This window comes from Rhododendron vialii, chromosome 11a (assembly GCF_030253575.1).
Source record: "Rhododendron vialii isolate Sample 1 chromosome 11a, ASM3025357v1".
Taxonomy (NCBI): Eukaryota; Viridiplantae; Streptophyta; class Magnoliopsida; order Ericales; family Ericaceae; genus Rhododendron; species Rhododendron vialii.
Window position 1 is genome coordinate 11,897,324 of NC_080567.1, and position 20,349 is coordinate 11,917,672.

General features: G+C 39.8%; 1 protein-coding gene and 1 long non-coding RNA gene across 3 annotated transcripts; one reads left to right on the forward strand and one right to left on the reverse strand.

The window, feature by feature from the left end:
* Positions 1–611: 611 nt before the first annotated feature.
* LOC131307786 (AT-hook motif nuclear-localized protein 23-like) lies at positions 612–2,054 on the reverse strand. The gene has a single exon (XM_058334474.1). It carries the CDS (start codon positions 1,736–1,738, stop codon positions 941–943), a length of 798 nt encoding a protein of 265 aa, XP_058190457.1. The 5' UTR covers positions 1,739–2,054; the 3' UTR covers positions 612–940.
* A 7,610-nt stretch (positions 2,055–9,664) lies between these two features.
* LOC131308525 (uncharacterized) lies at positions 9,665–12,601 on the forward strand. 2 transcript variants are annotated; one of them, XR_009194461.1, is made up of 4 exons: positions 9,665–9,952; positions 10,036–10,131; positions 10,223–10,319; positions 12,313–12,601. It is a non-coding gene; the product is annotated as an uncharacterized LOC131308525 (long non-coding RNA). The 2 variants fall into 2 exon arrangements; XR_009194460.1 differs by having other exon boundaries at positions 10,036–10,319.
* The last annotated feature ends 7,748 nt before the right edge of the window (positions 12,602–20,349 follow it).

Consider the following 20,349-nt stretch of genomic DNA (forward strand, 5'->3'; position numbering starts at 1 on the left):
GGTGAGTCATCACTGCATCACCGTTCAAAAAAAATAAAAAATCCGTCACTGCATTAGACAATACCAAATTTAAGAAGTAGATCACCAATGGGAAAACCTTTCCTCTTATTTATTTTATCCACAAATTGATTAGTGTTTTCTGGCAAAAAAAAAAACCAGATGGCAGATATCCCTATCCAAGAAGATTCAGTAAGTAGTTTAAATGAATTTTCGATTGACCGAAAAAAGAACAATGATTCACAGAAGATAACAAAAAAATGTTTTGCCTTAATGAGCTAATAAAAATGAACCAAATTTAAATATTCCTCAATCCATTTCCTTAAGCGACAATTGTGAAATGCAAAAAAGCAATTTTGGAGTTGACGCTCTTTTTTTTTTTTTTTTTTTTTTGAAACAAAAAAAATATTATTAAGTTAAACTCAATAATAGGTACATCGAGGAATGAAAGGGGAAAAAAGAAAAGAGGAGAGAAAGGGGTAACTTCCAACGCGAAGTTGAGAAGCCAAAAAAAAGAATGGTATTGTTTTGGCATTGTAGTGGTGACAGAATACCAGTATGCCTTGGTTGTATATAAAATATAAAAACTCGAACTCGAACTCGAACGAAGATCAGAGGGAAGAACAAAAACAAAGTTCCATGAAGTACAACAAGAAGACTATCTCCACAAATCATCAAGGATACAACAAAAACCAGAGAAAAGAGAAAAACAAAAGAAATCCTAGAAGAGAAAAACAAAGAGAAGAGGAGAGGAATTAACCAACACCACAATGATTAGTAGAAACAAATTAACAGCAGTATGTTTGCTCACCTTTATGCTTCATAAACCCTAATTTTCCACCCAACTGGAATTGCTTTCCCACTAGCTAATGGAACATTGCTGTCCAATGTCAACGATGATGTGGTATCACTGTCGTTCGTACTTGATTTGTTCTCGTCCCACTTAAAACGGGGGACGACTGGCAGCTGCGTTCGCCGCCCAGCCGTCAACCGGCAACTGACCGTTGTTTTGCATATTGAGAGGCAAATTGAAGAAAGGAAGCCCAGCAGAAGGATCAGGAAACAAATTACTATTACTAATACGGACAGCACCACTTCCGGCAACGGAACCCTGCGGCGGCGCTGGATCCTCCTCCTCCTCATCCAGCGGCAGCCTCTCATAGGCAACATTAGTAAACGACGCTGCGATAACAATCACCGGCCCCGCCGCGATCAGCTCCCCAACCACGTTCCCTCCCACCACCTGCCCCTGCCCTCCTGCCAAGAATATCGTCAAGCTTGTGGCCCCTGGCGGTGCAGGTGGCGGCAGGAACGACCCAGTAAGCGACAAAATCTCGAACCTCCCGTGTAAAGTCACCACCGCCCCTGCCGCGGTCGGCTGCCTTAAATTGACGTTGGCCACGGTGCCGCTACCGCTCAACACACAGATCCCACGCTGGTGGCGGCGGGCGTAGGTGGCGACTGAGTCAAAGACGTCGCACCCGTTTCCGATTTCTAGGAGGTGAGCTCGGAGCGTGTTGGCACTCTCCCTTGTGATGATGACGGGTGGTTTGGGCTTGTTTTTGGATCCAGGCGGGCGGCCTCTCGGGCGGCGGGTGACATTGTCCCCGCCGGATGAGAGGCCCTGGTGGTGGTCGTCGTCATGGTGGTCGCCGGAAAATTGGCTGTCTTCATGTTCGCGGTGTTGACTGTTTTGGAACTGGTGCATGAAACGAGGAGGGGTTAAATCCAAACCAGCCATGCGCACAAAACCATCAAAAGAAGACAGGAACACGAAAACACAGAAAAAGTGTGAAAAGTATAAAAATAATTGCGAAGATTAAAAACTGTTTATATTTTTTAAGTAGTGGCCTGGGGAAATTGAAATTATAAAAGATATAGGAGGGGAGGGAAATATAGAAGAGAGACAGCGCTCCGGAAGTTGAACCCTAGATTTGGATTAGAGATTTTTAAGAAAAGACAAGTTGTGGGAGAGAGGGAGGGAGGGGGGTGAGTGCAGGAAAAGGAAGAAGGAGAGGAGTGATGGGGTGGGGTGAGGTGAGGGGACAAAGGGCTCAAAGTGCAATCATTTCTCTCAACCTAAAAGCTTAATATACATATGAATAAAAAGCATATGTATCTATGTAGTAGCTAGAAACCTACATTCCGGTGTCTATTGTATCCACCAGTAGTATAAAAATTCAGATCATATGTTTTGTCAACCAATAAATTTGAAAATGTATAAAAATCATGACAATCAAAGACAATAAATTAGTCCGTGAAAAAAAAAAACACTACAAGAAAAAAGAAAATTGGTGACGAAAAATAAATTCGTCACTAAATGAGTATATTTGGCGACGAAAAAATAAATTCGTCGCTGTTTTAACAACTTTCGCGATGAAATAATTTTGTCACCAATTATACCTGTTTAGCGACGAAAAAAAATATTTTCGTCACCAAAGGTACCCATTTGGCGACGAAATACATTTTTCGTCGCCAAAAGCTTAAGAAAATGTGACGAAATTATTTTTCGTTGCCAAAGATAATCATTTGGTGACAAAGTATATATTTCGTCGCCAAATGAGACCAATTTAGTGACGAAATATTTTTTTCGTCACCAAATGCTTTACTTTGGTGACGAAAATTTTTTTGTCAATATTTTAACGCTTTCAGCGACAAAATATATATTTCGTCGTCAAATGGGTACGTGACGAAATTTATGAATTTCGCTTTGTCTCTAAATATATTTTAGACATAACTCTTTGCTAAAAACTCCGATTGAGATAATTCAAATTGGATTAGAACAATAACTCAATTGCCTACAACTTTCATGTTTATCAAAATTGCTAATTTTAATGTTTAAATATTCAAAATTACATTCGAAATATATTTTCATGTTAAACATATATGTTATATATTAGATATTTTAAATATTTACTAAAAAATGTGTGTGGTGCAGTTGGTCGGAGTTTACGCGAAAAACTTAAAGGACTTGGATTTGAAACCCAGCAGGAGCAAGAAAGAAGGATTTTTATCCCATATGAAAACATATTTTGCAACGAAAAAATTTTATCACCCATTTCTTATATTGGTGACGAAAGTTTTCGTCACTCATTTGACCCATAGGTGACGAATTTTTTTGTTGCCAAAAGGAATAATTGATGACAAAAAATTTTATCGTGAAAAAGCACAATAAGTGAGGAAAAAAATTTCGTCACCAATTATTCACTTTTTGGTGACGAAATATTTCGTCATCAAAAGACACTATAGCTAACGAAAATAAATTTTATCACCAGGTAGGAATCCTCGACAACCTTTAGTCAACAAATTTTTTTTCGCCACATATACTATTTGTGAAGAAAAATATGCAATTTGTGACGGTTTTCATTCGTCACCCAATGTAATTTTTCTTGGAGTGAAAGAAAGACAATAAACTAGTTTTACTAACACTTTGCACTAAGTCTAACAGTGTATTAGATAAACATTATCCTATTCACGTATATCTCAAATTCTGTTGTATCTTAGCTTTGGGTTTATCATTGTTTGGGTTTGAATCACCCTTGTAACTACTTCATCTATATATTGAAAGCTCACCCATAGCTTGTGCAAAACTTCTGTGATGCTCCCAAGTGGTATGGGAGCATCATACTCCCAATGAATTACAGCCCTTGGATTGAACATAGATAAATCACAGCCCTTAGATCAAATCCAAAAACTAAAAATAGGGTGGTTTTGTTATAAAACGAGGCGGTTTTGACCTAAAAAATGGAGGATTACTTACCACAGAACAGGCAACACTTACCATTCACTAAGGCAACACTTACCATTGTATAAGGCAGAACTTACCACACTTGTATGGTAAGTTCTGCCTTAGTGAATGGTAAGTGTTGCCTTAATGAATGGTAAGTGTTGCCTTAATGAATGGTAAGTGTTATCTGTAATTCATTGGGAGTATGATGCTCCCATACCACTCGGGAGCATCATAGCCATTTCCTAGCTTGTGGCGTGCTTCCAAAATACCATTCTAGAATCTAAGTTTAACTTGGTATCAGAGCTACTCAGCCATGTCTACTTCTTCATCCTCTTCTCAAACCTCTTTACCTGTTACTCCAAAAACCACTTTAGAAAACTCACTTCCTTCACTGCCCTTTTCAAATGCCCACCTCTTTCTTTCCATTAAACTTACAAATAATAACTTTTTGTATTGGAAAACTCAACTCTTTCCTTATCTCCAAGGACAGCACCTCCTTGGTTTCATTGATGGTTCACGCCTGTGTCCACAGGCCAAAACACATCTTGACAACGTTGAGATTGCCAATCCATAGTTCGTACTTTGGCAAGATCAGGATCAACTTCTTATGAGTATTTCTTCCTAACAGAAGAAGTTCTTCCGCTTATAATTGATGCCACTTCGTCCCGTGAAATCTGGACGACTCTTGAAGCCACTCTTGCCTCCCCCTCACATACTCGTATTCTCCAACTACATCTCCATCTCCATCTCCAGAATATCAAGCAAGGCGATCAACCGGTGACCCAATATCTGCACAAAGCCAAATCCCTCTCCGACGAACTTGCAGCGGATGGTCGCCCTTTGACGATTCAAGATTTTAACCTTTATGTCTTCAAAGGGCTGAATCCGACCTTTAACGGCTTGATACTTTCGCTTGCTTCACAGACGACGCCGATATCTTACATGGAAGTGCACAACCTTCTTCTCAGCCACGAGTTCATGCAGTCGATGGCATTCTCCTTGTTAGTAATTTATTTTAATCAATGTGTATCTGTAATCTTAACGTGGGGAGATTAAAAAGTAGTTAATACCACGGAGCTCATAATATAATTGAGATAAGGACAGGAGTGCAATTATAATTTTGTAGTGTGGTAAATTATAATTAGTGAAATAAGAAATAGAATCCTGGTGGGATTAGGTTTTCTTATTTACACTGGAAGCCCAGACTTATTACTCCTTAGGTCCCTATCGTAACCCTATATATACACGTTATGCTCTCTAGGTCAGATACACGTTTTCTATTATTCACAAAATAGAGGCAGGCTTAGAAAGAGCAAACAGATCACGAAAGAGTCCACACTCGGTTCGTGTTCTAGACGTGCAGGGAATACGATAGAAGATCGTAAGGTGCAGTTGAGCACTATACGTGGCTTATAGCAAGACGTGCTATAACAAGTTCAACCAGCATTCGTGTCGCAGGGAGTTGAGGTGAAACTCTAAATCCGCCTTGTATGGTTTTTCGATTTTCTTGTTGTCTAATCTGTACGCGTCATTACCGGGTTCTGAGAATCCTTTCCTAATAGTGGTATCAGAGCCTGCTATAATCGCGCGTATGGATTAAATAGGCCATGTTGTCCGTAGATCGTATAGTATGAAACTGTGGTAACTGCTGTTTTGCAAGTTTTGTTTTACTAACATCTGTTTTGTAGAAAATCTTATCCCACTATTATGGTCATCACTACTACAATAATAGATAAATACCACACTAAGGAGATTTACAAAGATCATGGTTTTCAGTGAAAGTGTGATAAAAAATTGTAGACTAACTTTTTTATCTCAGTTTAAATCAAAAGCTGAGATAAAAAGTGGTGCTTAGCCACAGAAAAGAGCAAGATAATAGATCTCACTCTTGCGACGAGATAAAGATAAAAGACCACACCCTTATAGTGTGATAGAAGACTTTAAGACCTTGCTCGTGCGGTGAGATAAAAAAAAAAAAAAAAAGACCTCACCCTTGCGGCGTGATAAAAAACTTTGGCACGAAAAAGAGCGAGATAAAAGATCTCGCTCTTGTGGCGAGATAAAAGACTGTGATAAAAACTGGGAACTTCTGAATTTTTGTGTGGGCGCTGCTTCTCATATTTAGGCGCGAATTCAAAAGTTATGTGCTCAAAACGACATCGTTTCACGTTAGCCCAAAATAAGCCCTAGTTACACTCTCTTCTCACCCGTTGAAGCTCAGTACTCATCCTCATCCTCACCCGCCTCTCCAGTACACGTTTCATCCATCCCCATCGTCACCCGCCGCTGCCTCTTCGCCCCCATCCTCACAAGCTGCCGCCGCCTTATCTCTCTCCACCACCACTGTGAAGGAAGAAACGGCGCTTTCGCTTGCGCGAGTTTGTTATCAGAGAGAGAGAGAGAGAGAGAGAGAGAGAGAGAGCTTGAAATGGACAAGTCAATCAATCGAAATGGAAAATTCCTAAACCCAATAGGTATTGTTCTTCTCTCTCTCTAAAGATTTTCTCTGTTCTTTGCAAATCAACAGGTATTTATGCAGTTTAAGTGTTTGCAAGAATTTTGGTTTAGGTTTTTAGTTATTGCTCTAGAAATTTTTTGCTCCGCTTGAAGTTTTGGCTTCCCCAGTTCTTATAGATTTATGGCGTACTTAAGATCTAAAATACATAGAGATTACGATTGTTGTGTACGCAAGCCGTCCAAATGATATGTCTACTACTAGTCCCAAAGAGCTTCCCCCGATGAACATTTTATCCCCAAGGCATTGCTCTTCTAAGATCTTAAGTACTTCGATGACTTCTTTTCCAGATTTCTCTTGTGCCTCTCCAGTAGTTGATCGAAAGAAACCATAGAAAGTGAGACCCTGTGTGACCACAAAACAATGTTGGTGGCCAAAATCACAGATTAGCAGAAAAAAAATATATCAGGCCAGGGTATGATTGGTTCATAATGGTATAATATTTTTTTAGGTAAAAAATTTAGCAATCAAATTTTATATTTTCCAGAATGGACTGTTGGGCATGATCATACATTCTTCAAATGCTACATAATCGCTACGAAATTCATGTTGGTAGGAGATCAAAAGTTCTATCAGGTCTCAAGTAAAAAACAGAGTCCTGCAGCTTATAGTATCTTGATTATGAAGAAAATGTTAATTTATACTAGTAATCTGTTGGAGTAAATGATAGTATAATCTTTACCCTAGCTGGTTGTGGAAAATGATTGAGGAACATGAGTTTGCTCTTGACAACCACGACCTAGAGATTACGATTGTTGTGTACTTTAGGTTTATGCCCATCCTCATTTAGTGTTCATTCCCCTCCCGAATGAATTCTTTGAGGAAAGGCAAACAGGGAAAAACGGATAAACATAGAGATCGGTCCTTGGTGTTAAGTTCATTCTCTTGAAACAAATGGTAAGTTCTTTTTCCGTGGATTTTTGTTAGTTCTATTCGTTCATGCAAATTTATATCCAACAGAATTTAAACATGAGTTATTGTTTTCATTAGAATATATTTTTTATTTTGCTTTCTCTTGTCACCTACTTCTTCCGTGTGCTTTTAAGTACTGACATGTACTGCGCAGTTGAAACACTCCATCAGTAGTGCCTGCACCTATGTTATCACCCAAAAGTTTGGAGTCTAAGCTCTTCTCCGTGCTTACACTAAGTTGTTTTGCAGTATTTTTTTTGTTTATCTGATAACTCAAAAGTATCTTGGCCTTGATAACTCAAAAGTATCTTGGCCTGCTTATACGCGTTTCGACTGACCAATTCCACTGTCCACTTTCTTTTGGAGTATCTAGTTGTTGCTTGGGTGGAGAGATAAGTCTTTCTAGTGTTACCACACAAGAAAAGTTCTCTCTAGGATCTGTTGACTCAGTTTTGGGGTTCTTATTTGTGCTTCTATTGTCAGTAACTCTTGGAAAAGGAGCAATGCTGGACATGGTGTAGCCTCAGTCTTGGGATTAGTTCTTGTTAGTATTGTTGTTGTCACTGATATGTTGCTCTCATGCTCTGTACTGATGTAGACTTGTTCCTGCCTAATAAAAACATATGACATGTAGGCACTTCATCCACGCTCTGTGATGTGCTCATAGGCCTTTTTCTACCTAAACAGACCATACGAAATGCAGGCACTTCATCCAAAATCGATCAAAGTTTAAACATAGTACAACCAAAAAACGATTCTGTTGATATAATTGGACAATGTGGACTACCACCACTTTTGTGTGATTACTGTTATTTTTGTTCCCTGTAGTTATTATCTGATCTAGTTCCTAATAGAACGCGCTGAAGAAGCTTTGAAAAATTATCATAAGACTTTTTCTGTCAATGTGACATAGTGAGCTGCAAAAGTTCCTTTAATCAAGTTTCCTTAAAAAATCAACACGGATCTTTGTGTGCATGATACTGGGCAATTTGTGAGATCCAAAAAGCATGAATTTGCCTAGATACTAATGTCACCTTAACAAAACTTGGAATGCTAACTTTTAAGTGTTGGATGTATGTTTTCTTGTGTGTAATTGAGAACTATTTATGATAGTCACCGAGCTAATGTATCGTCGTGTCGATGTCCTTAGAGCTTCTGTACTTCGTTCCTTTATTTGGAAAATTCTTTAGTGGAAGAACTTACAATAGTGTGGCACTGTCGTAGCCTATCCCATGATTCGTATTCTTTTTTTTTTTTGTGGTAAATGTGTCATCTTATAACCAACCACACTGAAAAAACACAGGAGTGCAGAACCCACTATACAGACTGCTTTACACAAAAGAAAAGCATCCTACTACAATCTACCAAACAACTATACTAACTCCTCATTAGAGATTTGCAAATCTAAGAACTCTAGTAGAGATGTTCCAATGAGCAAAGAGTCTTCGATTTTCCAAAGAGTTGGGGAACTGATTCCAAGTACAAACTCTTAGTCTTATATTGTCATCAATACAAGCTAAGACTACACTTGAATTCCTTGGCCTGCCTTCAAAAATTCTGGAACTATGCTCAAGTAAAATGAAGTATACCCCAGCAGCTAATGCCAATTTAAACATCAAAAAGCTGAATGTCTTACTTCTACAAAAACCACAAGCATCATTCAGTTCTAAATCCCACGTATATGCCCTTCTTTGGATCAAAGTCTGAGCAGGATAGGCTCCCAAATACACCTAGAAAAAGAACAGGTGTTGAATAGATTCAGCACTCTGGGAACATAGCACACAAACAGGGTCTACCTCCATTCCCCATTGCAGAAGACGGTCCTTAGTAGACAGCCTCTTAAGACAAGCTAGCCATAGGATAAAGGACCATTTAGACACATTTTTTGAAAACCAAACAACCATAGCCCATTGAGTTTCTTCTCCTCTATTTCTTATAGCCTCCCATGTGTGCTTGGTAGTATACTGCCCTGTAGGGGAAACAGTCCATACAACTTCATCAGCTTTATCAGATTGAGGGACAACAAAGCTAGGAATGGAGTGTTGTATCTAATGAATCATAGAATTTCGCGGCCTAGGCCAGTGCCATCCCCCATTCTGAATTACAGTACTAATGGAAATAGTAAGAGACTTTAACCCCAATCCACCTTTAGCTTTTGGGGTGCACATCTCCAACCATTTGACTTTGGCTTCTGCTCTTTTGAGATTAAGACCAGACCACAGAAAATTCTTAAGGATAGCCTCAATCTCTCTCAAAATCTTCTTTGGTAAAATAAACAAGGAACACCAAAAAGTTTGTGGAGTGGGAAAGTAATTTGGAATGCATTGAATTATTTACCACATTGACCAAGCACATCGATAAGATGGAAGCTTTTCAAATTCTTATAGATGATGACATATTTGGTGCGGATGTTTATGCTCAACTGCAAAAAGTTGACATGGAGTACATATGTCATATGAAAGAAGTATCTGCTACATTCATAATGTTATGCATAAGGTATTGGTCATAGCTAATTATGTCTTGTTTCATAGTAGGGTCCATTGGGTATTGTGCGTCATTGATTTGTCGTCTTCAACAGTGTACTACATGGATTCAATTAATAAGGAAGTCCACTCACCCCTTAAACTCTTGATTAAGACGTAAGTTTTTGGACTTTGAGCATTATTGTTTGAGCCCTTTTCTTAATCATGTTATGTTGATAGTACTTACAAGTATTGCCTCTTTGAAATGCATTCAAAATCTATGACAGTAGTAAGGGAGTACGGAGTAGTCAAATTATTAATTGGAAAACAGTCAAGGTATCTATGCAATCTCTCTTTTTGGATTTTTTTGGAATTGTTTTTATGTTTTTTCTAATTGAAATTATCGTATTTGTCTACAGTGCCCTAAACAACCTACAAATGTGGAATGTGGGTTCTATGTAATGAAATACATGAAAGATTTGATTAGAGATGAGAGGATCTTAAGCAGAGGAAATGTAAGACTTATTTTTAACTTGTATTTCTTTATATTGCTTTATGAATAGAACTGTTAACTTGTAAGTAATTTTTTTTTTCAATCCATTGCAGTTCAATGGAAAAAAAACTTACACGAAAGCCGAAATTGATGAAGTGCGAGCCGAGTCGATAAAGTCCATCATGAACGAAGTATAATCAACTTATATGTGTAAGTTAGCTCTTCCTTTATTTGAGTTTACTGTGTGCTTGCTCTGCTGTCCAGTTCTGAATTGTGGCTGCTTGTGATGGCTATTGTTCCTGTCTGCTATTTTTCTATGGATTCTGTTTTGCTACTGCTTTGGTTGTGGCACTAGTACTGCTTAAGCTTAAGCGACTGTTGCTGTTGTTGTCATAGCTTTTGTTGCTTTCTGCTGAATAATGGCTCCCGATAATTGCTGTTTTCTGGACTAGAATTTTGGGTCTCTTAGAATTACAGCTATGAAAATTTTCTATTCCATCTGAGCTTGCGAATTGCTTTCTTTGTTTATGATTAGTGATTGGCGAATGGTGAGCAAAGTGAGGATTTAACTCACAGGGTTTGTAGGTAACTATTGAGATTAGTGAATCCCAAAATGGCTTGTTTAGTTGAGTGGAAGATGCAGTCCTATACTTGAATAGGATCCTCTGACCTAAGAAGCACGGATAGCGATACAAATGGAGATAGATATGGTACGGGACGCGAGAATTGCCAAAAAAAAAAGGGAACACGAACACCACAGGGAACATGGAAAAATACATAATCAGAATCTCAGATGTTGTTCATTTGAATTTTGAGTCCGAAAAGAATGAAAACCAATTAAATTTCTAATTTTACCTTGTACTTTTAAATCATAGTCTAAACTAGGGTCCTATCAAGTTGAAACTTTTACCTTTTACTTCTTAAATATTCTCTTTCCTTCCTTGTAGACTGAGTCTAACTTGAGACACGTGTGTCCTTGAGGTGTCCTGGGTGTATCCCAGGCTTAAAAATTGAAAGTAATTGGACAGCTACATACATGTCTCAGTTTCTCCCCCGCCTGGCCCATACAGATATGCATTAGGCATGTTGGTTCTTCGTAGCCCCTGACTTAAGTAATTCATGTGATAGACGTGGTAATGGGTGAAGCCTTTCAAAATGACTTTAATGGGATCTTCTCCTTGATAATTTTCTTTGGAATAAACTACAGTCTAATAAGCTCCTGACGCTATCAATCCTTTTGTAGCCATTTAACTTTAGTTCCAAATCTTCTTTCTTCCTCCCCAGCTCCCTTTGTCCCTCTCTCCCTGACTCTTGTATGTGAATTTGTGCACTATACTTACACAGAGACCCACATCACTTGCATGTGTGTTTTGTTTGTGCATGTGCATGCCTCTGCCTATATATGTAGAGGGGTAATTATTTGCTCAAAACCAACCTTGAGGAAGTGAATGGTCCTCTTCAGCATCAGAGTGAGATTATTGAAATATTGGTGGAATTAACCCAATTCCGTGGTGCTTCCTTTGGTAGATTTTTGCTTTAAAAAGCCTACAAACACCGGAGAGTTCAATTTAACGTGTTGCATATAGCCTCCAATCTGATATCCGAATTTCCAAACTGCGTTCTTAATGTTGGATCCTGCTTTGCAACTGTATTTTCCACTAAACTGAGAGAGTTTTGTTTGATAGATTATTGAATTTTGTCACCTTCCTTTCTATGTTATCAGAGTAATTTAGTATAGAAGTGGTGATTACTTTTCTAGAGTAACGAACTGCCAACAGATTTTGTGATTTGAGTTTTGGGTGGGCAGGTAATGCTTATTGCCTTCCCAGTGAAATATCTATCATAATCTAAATTGAAGAGTAATACTAGCTGAATATACAGATGGACACTTAGATCGATGCTGAACACTATTTCCCATCAGCTTGTTTGTTCGTCTGCTTTATTGTGTACAGATGGAAAACACCCCCTTTGCCATAATGATGTTTGGAAAGTTGGTTGTTTGCTTGATTTGTGCAGTCAAATAACCATCCTAATGGTAGTATTGAGAACTTAAAGGTTCAGTCAGTTGCCAAAGTTTGGTTCTAAAGATATGTTTTCTGCTACTTTTTTCTTGGAGTTCTTGATGCTGCTACTTTTTGTTTTCTACTGGATTTAGGCATTGGAGTTCTTGATGCTACTACCTTTTGTTTTCTGGTGGATTTAGGCATGCTCTGAGAATGACGAAGTGCTTGAAATTGGCTTTAGAGAATGACGAGTGCTTGAAATTGGCTTCAGAGAATGACGAAGTTCTTGAAATTGGCTTCAAAGAATGAAGAATTCATTGTAGCTTAGGACATAACTCCATGCTTGTGGCTCAATTAGTTTTCTTTGTCCTTTTTATTGTTGAAGCTTTTGTTTTGCAGTTTTTATGTATTTTCCGAAATTTGATTGATGTTAGATTAATTCAAAGTAGGCTTTTCGGCACGATGTTTCTATCTATACATGTTTTGTGCAAGATGCTACGTGCTGAATACATAATTTACGTGTATTTATTATTGGTCAGAGATTCGGGCATTTTTTAAATGCACAAAAAAAAAAGATGGATCTTTCAATCACATTTCTAGACTGTGAAGATAAAAACATTTAATCACGGTTTTAGACGAAAACCGTGATCTAAAAACCAGAAATGATCACACCTAACTATTTTCCATCTTAGTTTTTAGACATGAAAGATCACAGTGTTTGGTGGTGATCGTTATCGACATATAATCACTGTTTTTCAGGAAGAGTGTGATCAAAACCCGGGAAAGAACACGAAAATGAGTTTCCATCTCGGTTTTGCCTAGAAACGATCACACTTTTTGGGTGTGATTGTTTTTATCTTTCAATCATGGTTTATAACCGTGATAAAAGAGAGTGACTTACAATCACACTCACATCTATCACGGTAGGAGGAGTGTGATAGAAGACTAACTATCACAGCCAATAGCTGTGATTGTTATGCTTTATTGTAGTAGTGCATGCATCTATGTTTGTGTGATTGGATCCCACGTTTTTGCATACGTGGTTACTGCTTTTATATTTGGGTGCCACGATTATTTTTCGTGGTTGAAATATTAAAAGTAGTATGTGAACTTCGGCATGTGGGAGGCATAAGGTTTTTATTTTGTGTAATATTTGTTTCTCCAGTTGTATCATTATTTGATATGTAGAACTGTTGTAAGATTACAAGTCGTGCAGTATGTGTATTACATCCAGTTTATGCAGAAATGATATTGGTACCGACGGGGTCGGTACCTGTAGCATCACTTCGGTTTATGTGAACTCTATAAAAGAGGCATAGGATTGATGTATAAAATCATAGTTTCTGTATGGCAGCCGAAGTTGCCCCCTGTGCCTGCATCAACCTCTAACTTGGTGGGCAAGACACGGTTGCAATCTTAATTGTTTTGGAAACAAGGATATTGACCATAATAGATGGGATGCATATTTTATTATGTTTCCTTATTTATGTTTATGCATGTTTCCATTCGTGTTTGTAAATGTGATAGTTTTACCATATTTGACAACATGGTGATATTTGGCTTTGACCTAGATCATGGTTTTGCAAACTTGAAAATTTTGATAACCCTCACAATTTTTTTTTAAAATAACTAAGTGTGGGAGAGGGAGTTTATTTCTATAAATCCCATGGTCTCCATTACTAGTATGTAGATGACGTAATTAATTTTGTGTGATGGTTTTAGAACGTTCCCCCCATCGGACAAAATTAATTATGGCCTCATCAGTACAAACTTCCTTAAATGGATAAGTCTATGATAATTGTTGTGTGAATTACTTCTCCATCTGAGGTAATTCATAACAGAACAATGGGTCATGGGACTGGGTAATGGTATACACTTTGCTGTAAATAATAGTATCATCACAATCTGAGTCACTATTATTATTTATAGGATTGAAGCTATATTGGCTATTTAATTTTGGTTGGCACAGTATAATGTCTATATAGTAAAATTAAAAGGTTGTACCTATCGACACGAATGATAAAGAGTAAAGGACTTCCCATTGAGGCATATTCTTGACGGTGTGTAGGGTTGCCAATGTTTTTCTTTTAACATGTGGTAGGGGGAACCAATATTAAAATAAAATTCAATGTTTTTTTTATTACCCTTCATAATTGATTGTTATAATATTTGATTCTTAGATTCAAAAATAGGCTCTTTCAATCCACTTGCCATTATTCTCAAAGAAAATAAACTTACTGGACCAAACTATGTTGACTAGAAAAGAAACTTGGATATTGTGTTAACTGTCGAGGGCCACAAATATGTGCTATCTACGACGTGCCCTCCTATACTTGAAGAGAATGCCATAGAACAGGAAACAAAGCCTTATAAAGATTGGGTTAAGGCTAATGACATAGTGCGATGTTATATTCTGGCTTCTTTGTCGAATATATTGCAACACCAGCATCAAGCTACGGAAACTGCTTCCGATATGATGCTGAACCTCAGAGAAATATTTGGGGATCAGAATCATGCAGCAAGGCTAGTTGCTATGAAAGAATTGGTGAGCATCACCCATGTTAAAGGGACCCCGATTAGGGATCATGTTCTGAAGATGATAGCTCTTCTTAATGAACTAGAGATCCTTGGAGCTGAAATTGATGGGGAAACCTAGATCGATTTCGTTCTTAACTCACTACAATCTGAGAGTTTTAAGCAGTTTCGCCTGACTTATTCTATGAACAAAATGCATTTATCTTTGGCAGAACTTCTTAAGGAACTCTAAGCAGCTGAGGGTCTTTTGATTGTGAAGAAACCACTATCAGTGTTAGTGGTAGAGAAGGCTTCTACTTCTAAGCCGAAAGGTAAGAAGAAGCAAAAAAAGTCTCAGAAAAAGGTTGAAGAGGCAGTTCATGCGCCTCAAGGTGGAAGAAAGAGTGTCCGGTTTTTCTCAATAAAGTGAACAAATAAGGTAAATCTTTTTCACTAGTTGTTGAATCATGTTTAGTGGTGTTATCTACCAATACCTGGTGTGTAGATACAGGAGCCACTAATCATGTTTGCAATTCATTGCAGGGGTTCCAGGAAACCAGAAGACTCAGTGATGGGGAGAATTTATCTACATATGGGAAATGCTACGAGAGTGGCAGCAATCGTAGTAGGAACTGTCCTTTTAAATTTTAGTAGTAGGCGGAGTTTAATTATGAGAGATTGTCTTTATCGTACTACTATTAGAAGAAACTTGGTTTCAGTTTCTAAGTTAATTAAGGATATGGATATTTGGTTAATTTTAGTGACTCTGTGCTTATTAAGTTAAATAAATGTTTTATCTATTCTTGTTCATTAGTGGATGATCTTTACATTATTAATCCTACGTTTTCTACAATGTAACTGCATGAATTGAATAACACTATTAATTTACCATGTAAAAGAAAAGAGCCGCCTAAACTGAACCAAACGTATCTTTGGCTCTTACATCTTGGTCATATTAATTTGAATAGGATTTCTAGGCTGGTTAGAGATGGACCTTTAGGTTCATCAGAAGTAAAGGAACTTCAAGTCTGTGAATCCTGTTTGGAAGGTAAGAGGACCAAAAGGCCTTTTTTAGCAAAAGGATATAATGCCAAAGAGCCGTTGGAATTGGTTCACTCTGATTTGTGTGGGCCTATGAATGCCCAAGCTAGAGGTGGTTTTGAGTACTTTGTCACTTTTATTAATGATTACTCAAGGTATGGATACATTTATCTGATGTGCCGTATGTCTGAATGCTTTGAGAAATTCAGGGAGTATAGGGCAGAAATAGAAAAGCGTTTGGGTAAATGTCTCATGACACTATGATCTGACATGGTGATGAATACCTCTTAGGAGAGTTTAGGGCCTACTTGTGAGCTGAAGGGATTACATCCCAGTTGTCAGCTCCAAGTATGCCACAACAAAATTGTGTAGCAAAGAGAACGAATAGGACTCTTATGAATATGGTAAGATCAATGATGAGTTATTCAGATTTATCAATTTCGTTTTGGGGACATACACTAGAAACAACAGCGTATATTCTTAATTTGGTTGTAGACACCCCAATTTGGGCTTCCAGATTAGTTTACTTACGGTATTTGATTCCCCGATGATGAAACGGATCAAGAACACCCTGGGAATGATAGCGTGTTTGAGCTTTGAGTGTTTGCAAAACCCTTGAACCTAACCTAGCCTAAGCCACTTCAAAAACCAAAAACCCTACTGGTCCGCACCAGGGCGCAACATCCCGCGCCAAGGCGCAACCATCGTGCGCCGGGGAGCACCATCGCGCGACAGATTGAAACCATCGCGCGATGGTCAAACTACCAGGTGGTGGTCAACAGTCAAAGCTTGATCGTTGACCATCGCGCACCAGACTAACTCCATCGCGCGATGGTCAAAGCTATCCCCATCACCTTTATCAGCTGGGATGCTTAGCCACCAAGCAAACCTCAGCCAGCCTCGTGGACTGGCTGAGCTCCTCTCCTTGCACCGACCAGATTTATCACCATCCATCCCTATAAATACTCCCATTCTTCTTCCATTAAAAGGGTTCAAAAAATTGATACATGAAGGGCTAGAAGATCCATACACCTTGGGTTCCAAAAATTGAAAGGCTACGCACAAGCTCTAGTGCTTTTCTTCCAAACTCACAATCCTCCATTTTCACACTTCAACCATCCAAGAACAAAGCTTGTTCTTTGCTTCCACCACTCAAACTCCTCAATCAAGCCTTCAAACATCAAAGTTCAAACACCATTCAAACTCAAAACCGAAGGTATAGCTTACCTTTGTTCTGTTTTCTATTCTGATCCTTGAGGGGGGCCGGCAGGGCCAAGCCTAGTAATCAATACCAGTTCTGGTCCTAAAGCTGGCAAGGTTTCATAAACCGTCATGGTAGGAACCAACGCGCGATGGTCCCACTCTCTCGCGCGACACTCCGGTGTTGCACGCGATGGACCACGTGGCGATTGGTGTCCTACTGTTTTGTGCTTTATTTTGTGTATAGATCACTCTGTTGAGCATGTTAATAACCAGTTTACTGCTTTCCTTTGTTAGAAATTGCTAGCCGTAGTTCAATTTGCATGTCTTCTGTTTTGGAGTACCCCTGGGATCATTCTGGACCTGTCCCAGAACCCAAAAATGTGTAAACCAAACATTGATCCGCGCCAGGGCGCACCATCGCGCGCCAGGCTGGCTTCATCGCGCGACAGTGCGCCAGGGTGCACCATCGCACGCCAGACTCGCTCCGTCGCGCGACAGAGCGCCAGGGCGCATCCTCGCGCGCCAGATTGGCTCTGTCGCGCGATAGTATGCCTCTGACCAGTGAGTGGCCTTGCACGGGTAGCTTAGTTTTAGGTCATTATTTTGTCCCCACACTGTTTATGGGATGTTTTATTAATTTATAGGGCTTTACAACCTTTAAACTGTATATTATGCTGCCTATAAACTGTGTGGTTTGTCCTGGGTGTGCACTGGTCCTTCCAGAGCCCAGATGGTTTGAGAATAAGAGCTGTGGGTTTGAGCTCACCGGCACGCGCGTGTCTTGGAGTTGTGCGCGTAGGAGTGAACAGCATGCAGTGACTTGTTCAGTACATGCTGGTTTCTTCCTGCGCACGTCACTCCAAAACAGGGGCCTCCCAGTTTGTTTAAACTCCCACACCAATCTGTTCTCATCCTATACTAACTGCTCATGCATGCTATCCATCACATCTTGCAAACATGTTACAGTTTTAAATCCCCGATTAATTGTTCCCCTACCCTAATTGGCTAAAAATTGATTAATCAAACAGAATCGCAAACAAATAATTCGCAAATGCCTAACTAGAGACCGATCTCCGAATTGGGCGAGAGGGGTGCCATAAAACCCTTCCCCTCTCGTAACCTGGCTCCCGAACCCAGATATGGTTATGATGGACTGGTTCCTTAACTTTTTCAAAATCAATCAGCGCGGCAAGTGCTTCGAAATACGGTTCCTTGGGTGTCGGACCTTCAAACCCAAGTGGCGACTCTGTATTTTCACGAGCGCTTGCTTCCCCGCTCGCGCTCCCTCGATCTGGGCCCTTGCGTTTTGGAATCCGGAAATTTCGAGGGCACGCTGCCCACAGTGGCGACTCTGATGGGGACCGAATCAATATTGGTCTATACTTAGATTTTAATACGCTCGAGAACAATCCCACAAAAGTCTATCAAAATAGTGAGCTTCGCGCTGCTAAAGAAAGGATTGGTGATTTAACAGGACCTCGTGTCCGGCCATCCAATCTGGGGCTTTTCCGATTGTTCTCTCGTGTAGTTTCTTTTAAGTATTGATCAATAAAGAGAGCCAAATTTGAAAAGGCATTTGCGAATTTGCAATTCTGTTCGATTAATCAAATTCTTTAGCATTTTTCATATGCATCGATGTGGGATAAAGCCGCGTTGGATCGTTTTGGCAATCCGGCACGGTTTACCGGAGCTCGGGGACTCCGAATGACCAACAACCTTCGACAATGATGAGTCATTCTACCGTTTGACTGTTGCGCTGCGATTACGCGGGCAGCGGGAGGTATATCTTGGTTCTAGTCCGAGGAACCCGTTACAAGCCAAAACCAGTCTTTGCATATACAAAGCATTAGAACTCTCCAAACTAGGACAGGTACCTACAGGGTAAGATCTATTTTTATCTAACCCCATATACTGTCTACGTGTTACTGCTTTCCCTATCGCATGCACTGTACATGCACTATTTTGCATAGGAGCACGCTTAAGGTGGTTCTTTCTTTCGAGTTTGTCTTACGCTGTCTAAGACGTTGTTGGACCCGATGAGGAGTCGTTCATTCTGTCGAATGTTCGTTATCAATCGCAAAGTCCTTAGTTCAATGAGACTTTGGGAAATCAAAATTTACTACATCCTTGGCTCATGCCCAATTAAGGATTCAACCAATAATAAGGAACAACGAAGTGGTGATGCCGTGTCACTTGCGCCACCCAGGTTGAAGTGCGTTGTCACTATACACCGCGGTGTTCAAGGTTAAGGTGTCACGCCATCAACGCCGAGTTGTTCCAAGTTCGAAGTTGAATCTTCAAAAGGGACTAGCCAAAGATTTAGTCTATTTTGACTTCTTTTAGGATCTGTCGATCTACTCAAGGACACGTCGCCGAAAAGAACTCTGAGGATTCCAGCAACGTCTGAAACTCGTGAAGCAAACTCGTCTTTGGAACTGTACATACATACATTCTGTTTTGCGTAGGAGCATGCTTAGGGCGGCTTCTAGGTTGTCTCTCTCTTTCGAGTCTGTCTTATGCTTATTAGGACGCTGCTAGACCCGATGAAGAGTCGTGCATCTCGATGGTGCACGTTGTTAATTTTTTCAAAGTCCTTAGATCAGCAAGACTTTGAGAAATCAAACCTTATTAAGTCCTTGGCTCATGCCCGATTAAGGATTCAACCGACAATAAGGAACCACAAAGTATTGATGTCGTGACATTGATATCATTCAGGTTACAAGTGCCTTGTCACTTACAACCACCCCGGCTAAAGCACAGCGTTGGTCACGCCACCCCGGTTAAGGTGTCACGCCGTCAATACCGAGTTGTTTCTAATTCAAAGTCGAATCTTCAAATGGGACTAGTCGAAGACTTAGTCTGTTTTGACATCTCTTAGGATCAGTTTGATCTATTCAAAGGATACACCTCCAAAAAAGAATTCCGAGGATTCTGGCAGCCTCCGAACATCATGAGACAGACTTGTCTCTAGTTCTAGAGTCTAGGGTTGACACCGACAACGACGTGTACATTGCATTTTGCTGTAGGAACACCACTGAGCTTTTGTCTTACTTTGCTGTCCAAAGCTTAAGGTCATTGCACCGAACAAGAGAGTACCGAAAGGAAGAGCCAAACCTACTTGGGAACGTTTGCATCAGAATCCGATTCAAAGGCTTGTCAGGCTAGATTCCCTGTCAGTCACAACGGAGGCTTCTCCAGGTTCACTATTGGCCGCCCTACAGTCGGGTTCGCCATCGATATTGCAAAAAGCCACGCCGCCGGCTTCCCCATCTTCAGCTTCTTCAAGCTCCATTGAAAAACCTGCGATGACAGATCAACCGCTCACTTTGGAAACCATCCTCATGAATATCCAGACTAGCATCACTGCTATGCAATAGAGGGCTACTCAGACAGATGCTAACATCACTCGCCTAAATGACCTTATCAACACTCGTCTTCCACCAGTGGCCGAAGAGGAAGGCGAGGACGATGAGGATGTT

Bases quoted from the DNA above. Each gene is read 5' to 3' on its own strand.
- LOC131307786 (XM_058334474.1), bottom strand. From the start codon at position 1,738: ATGGCTGGTTTGGATTTAACCCCTCCTCGTTTCATGCACCAGTTCCAA.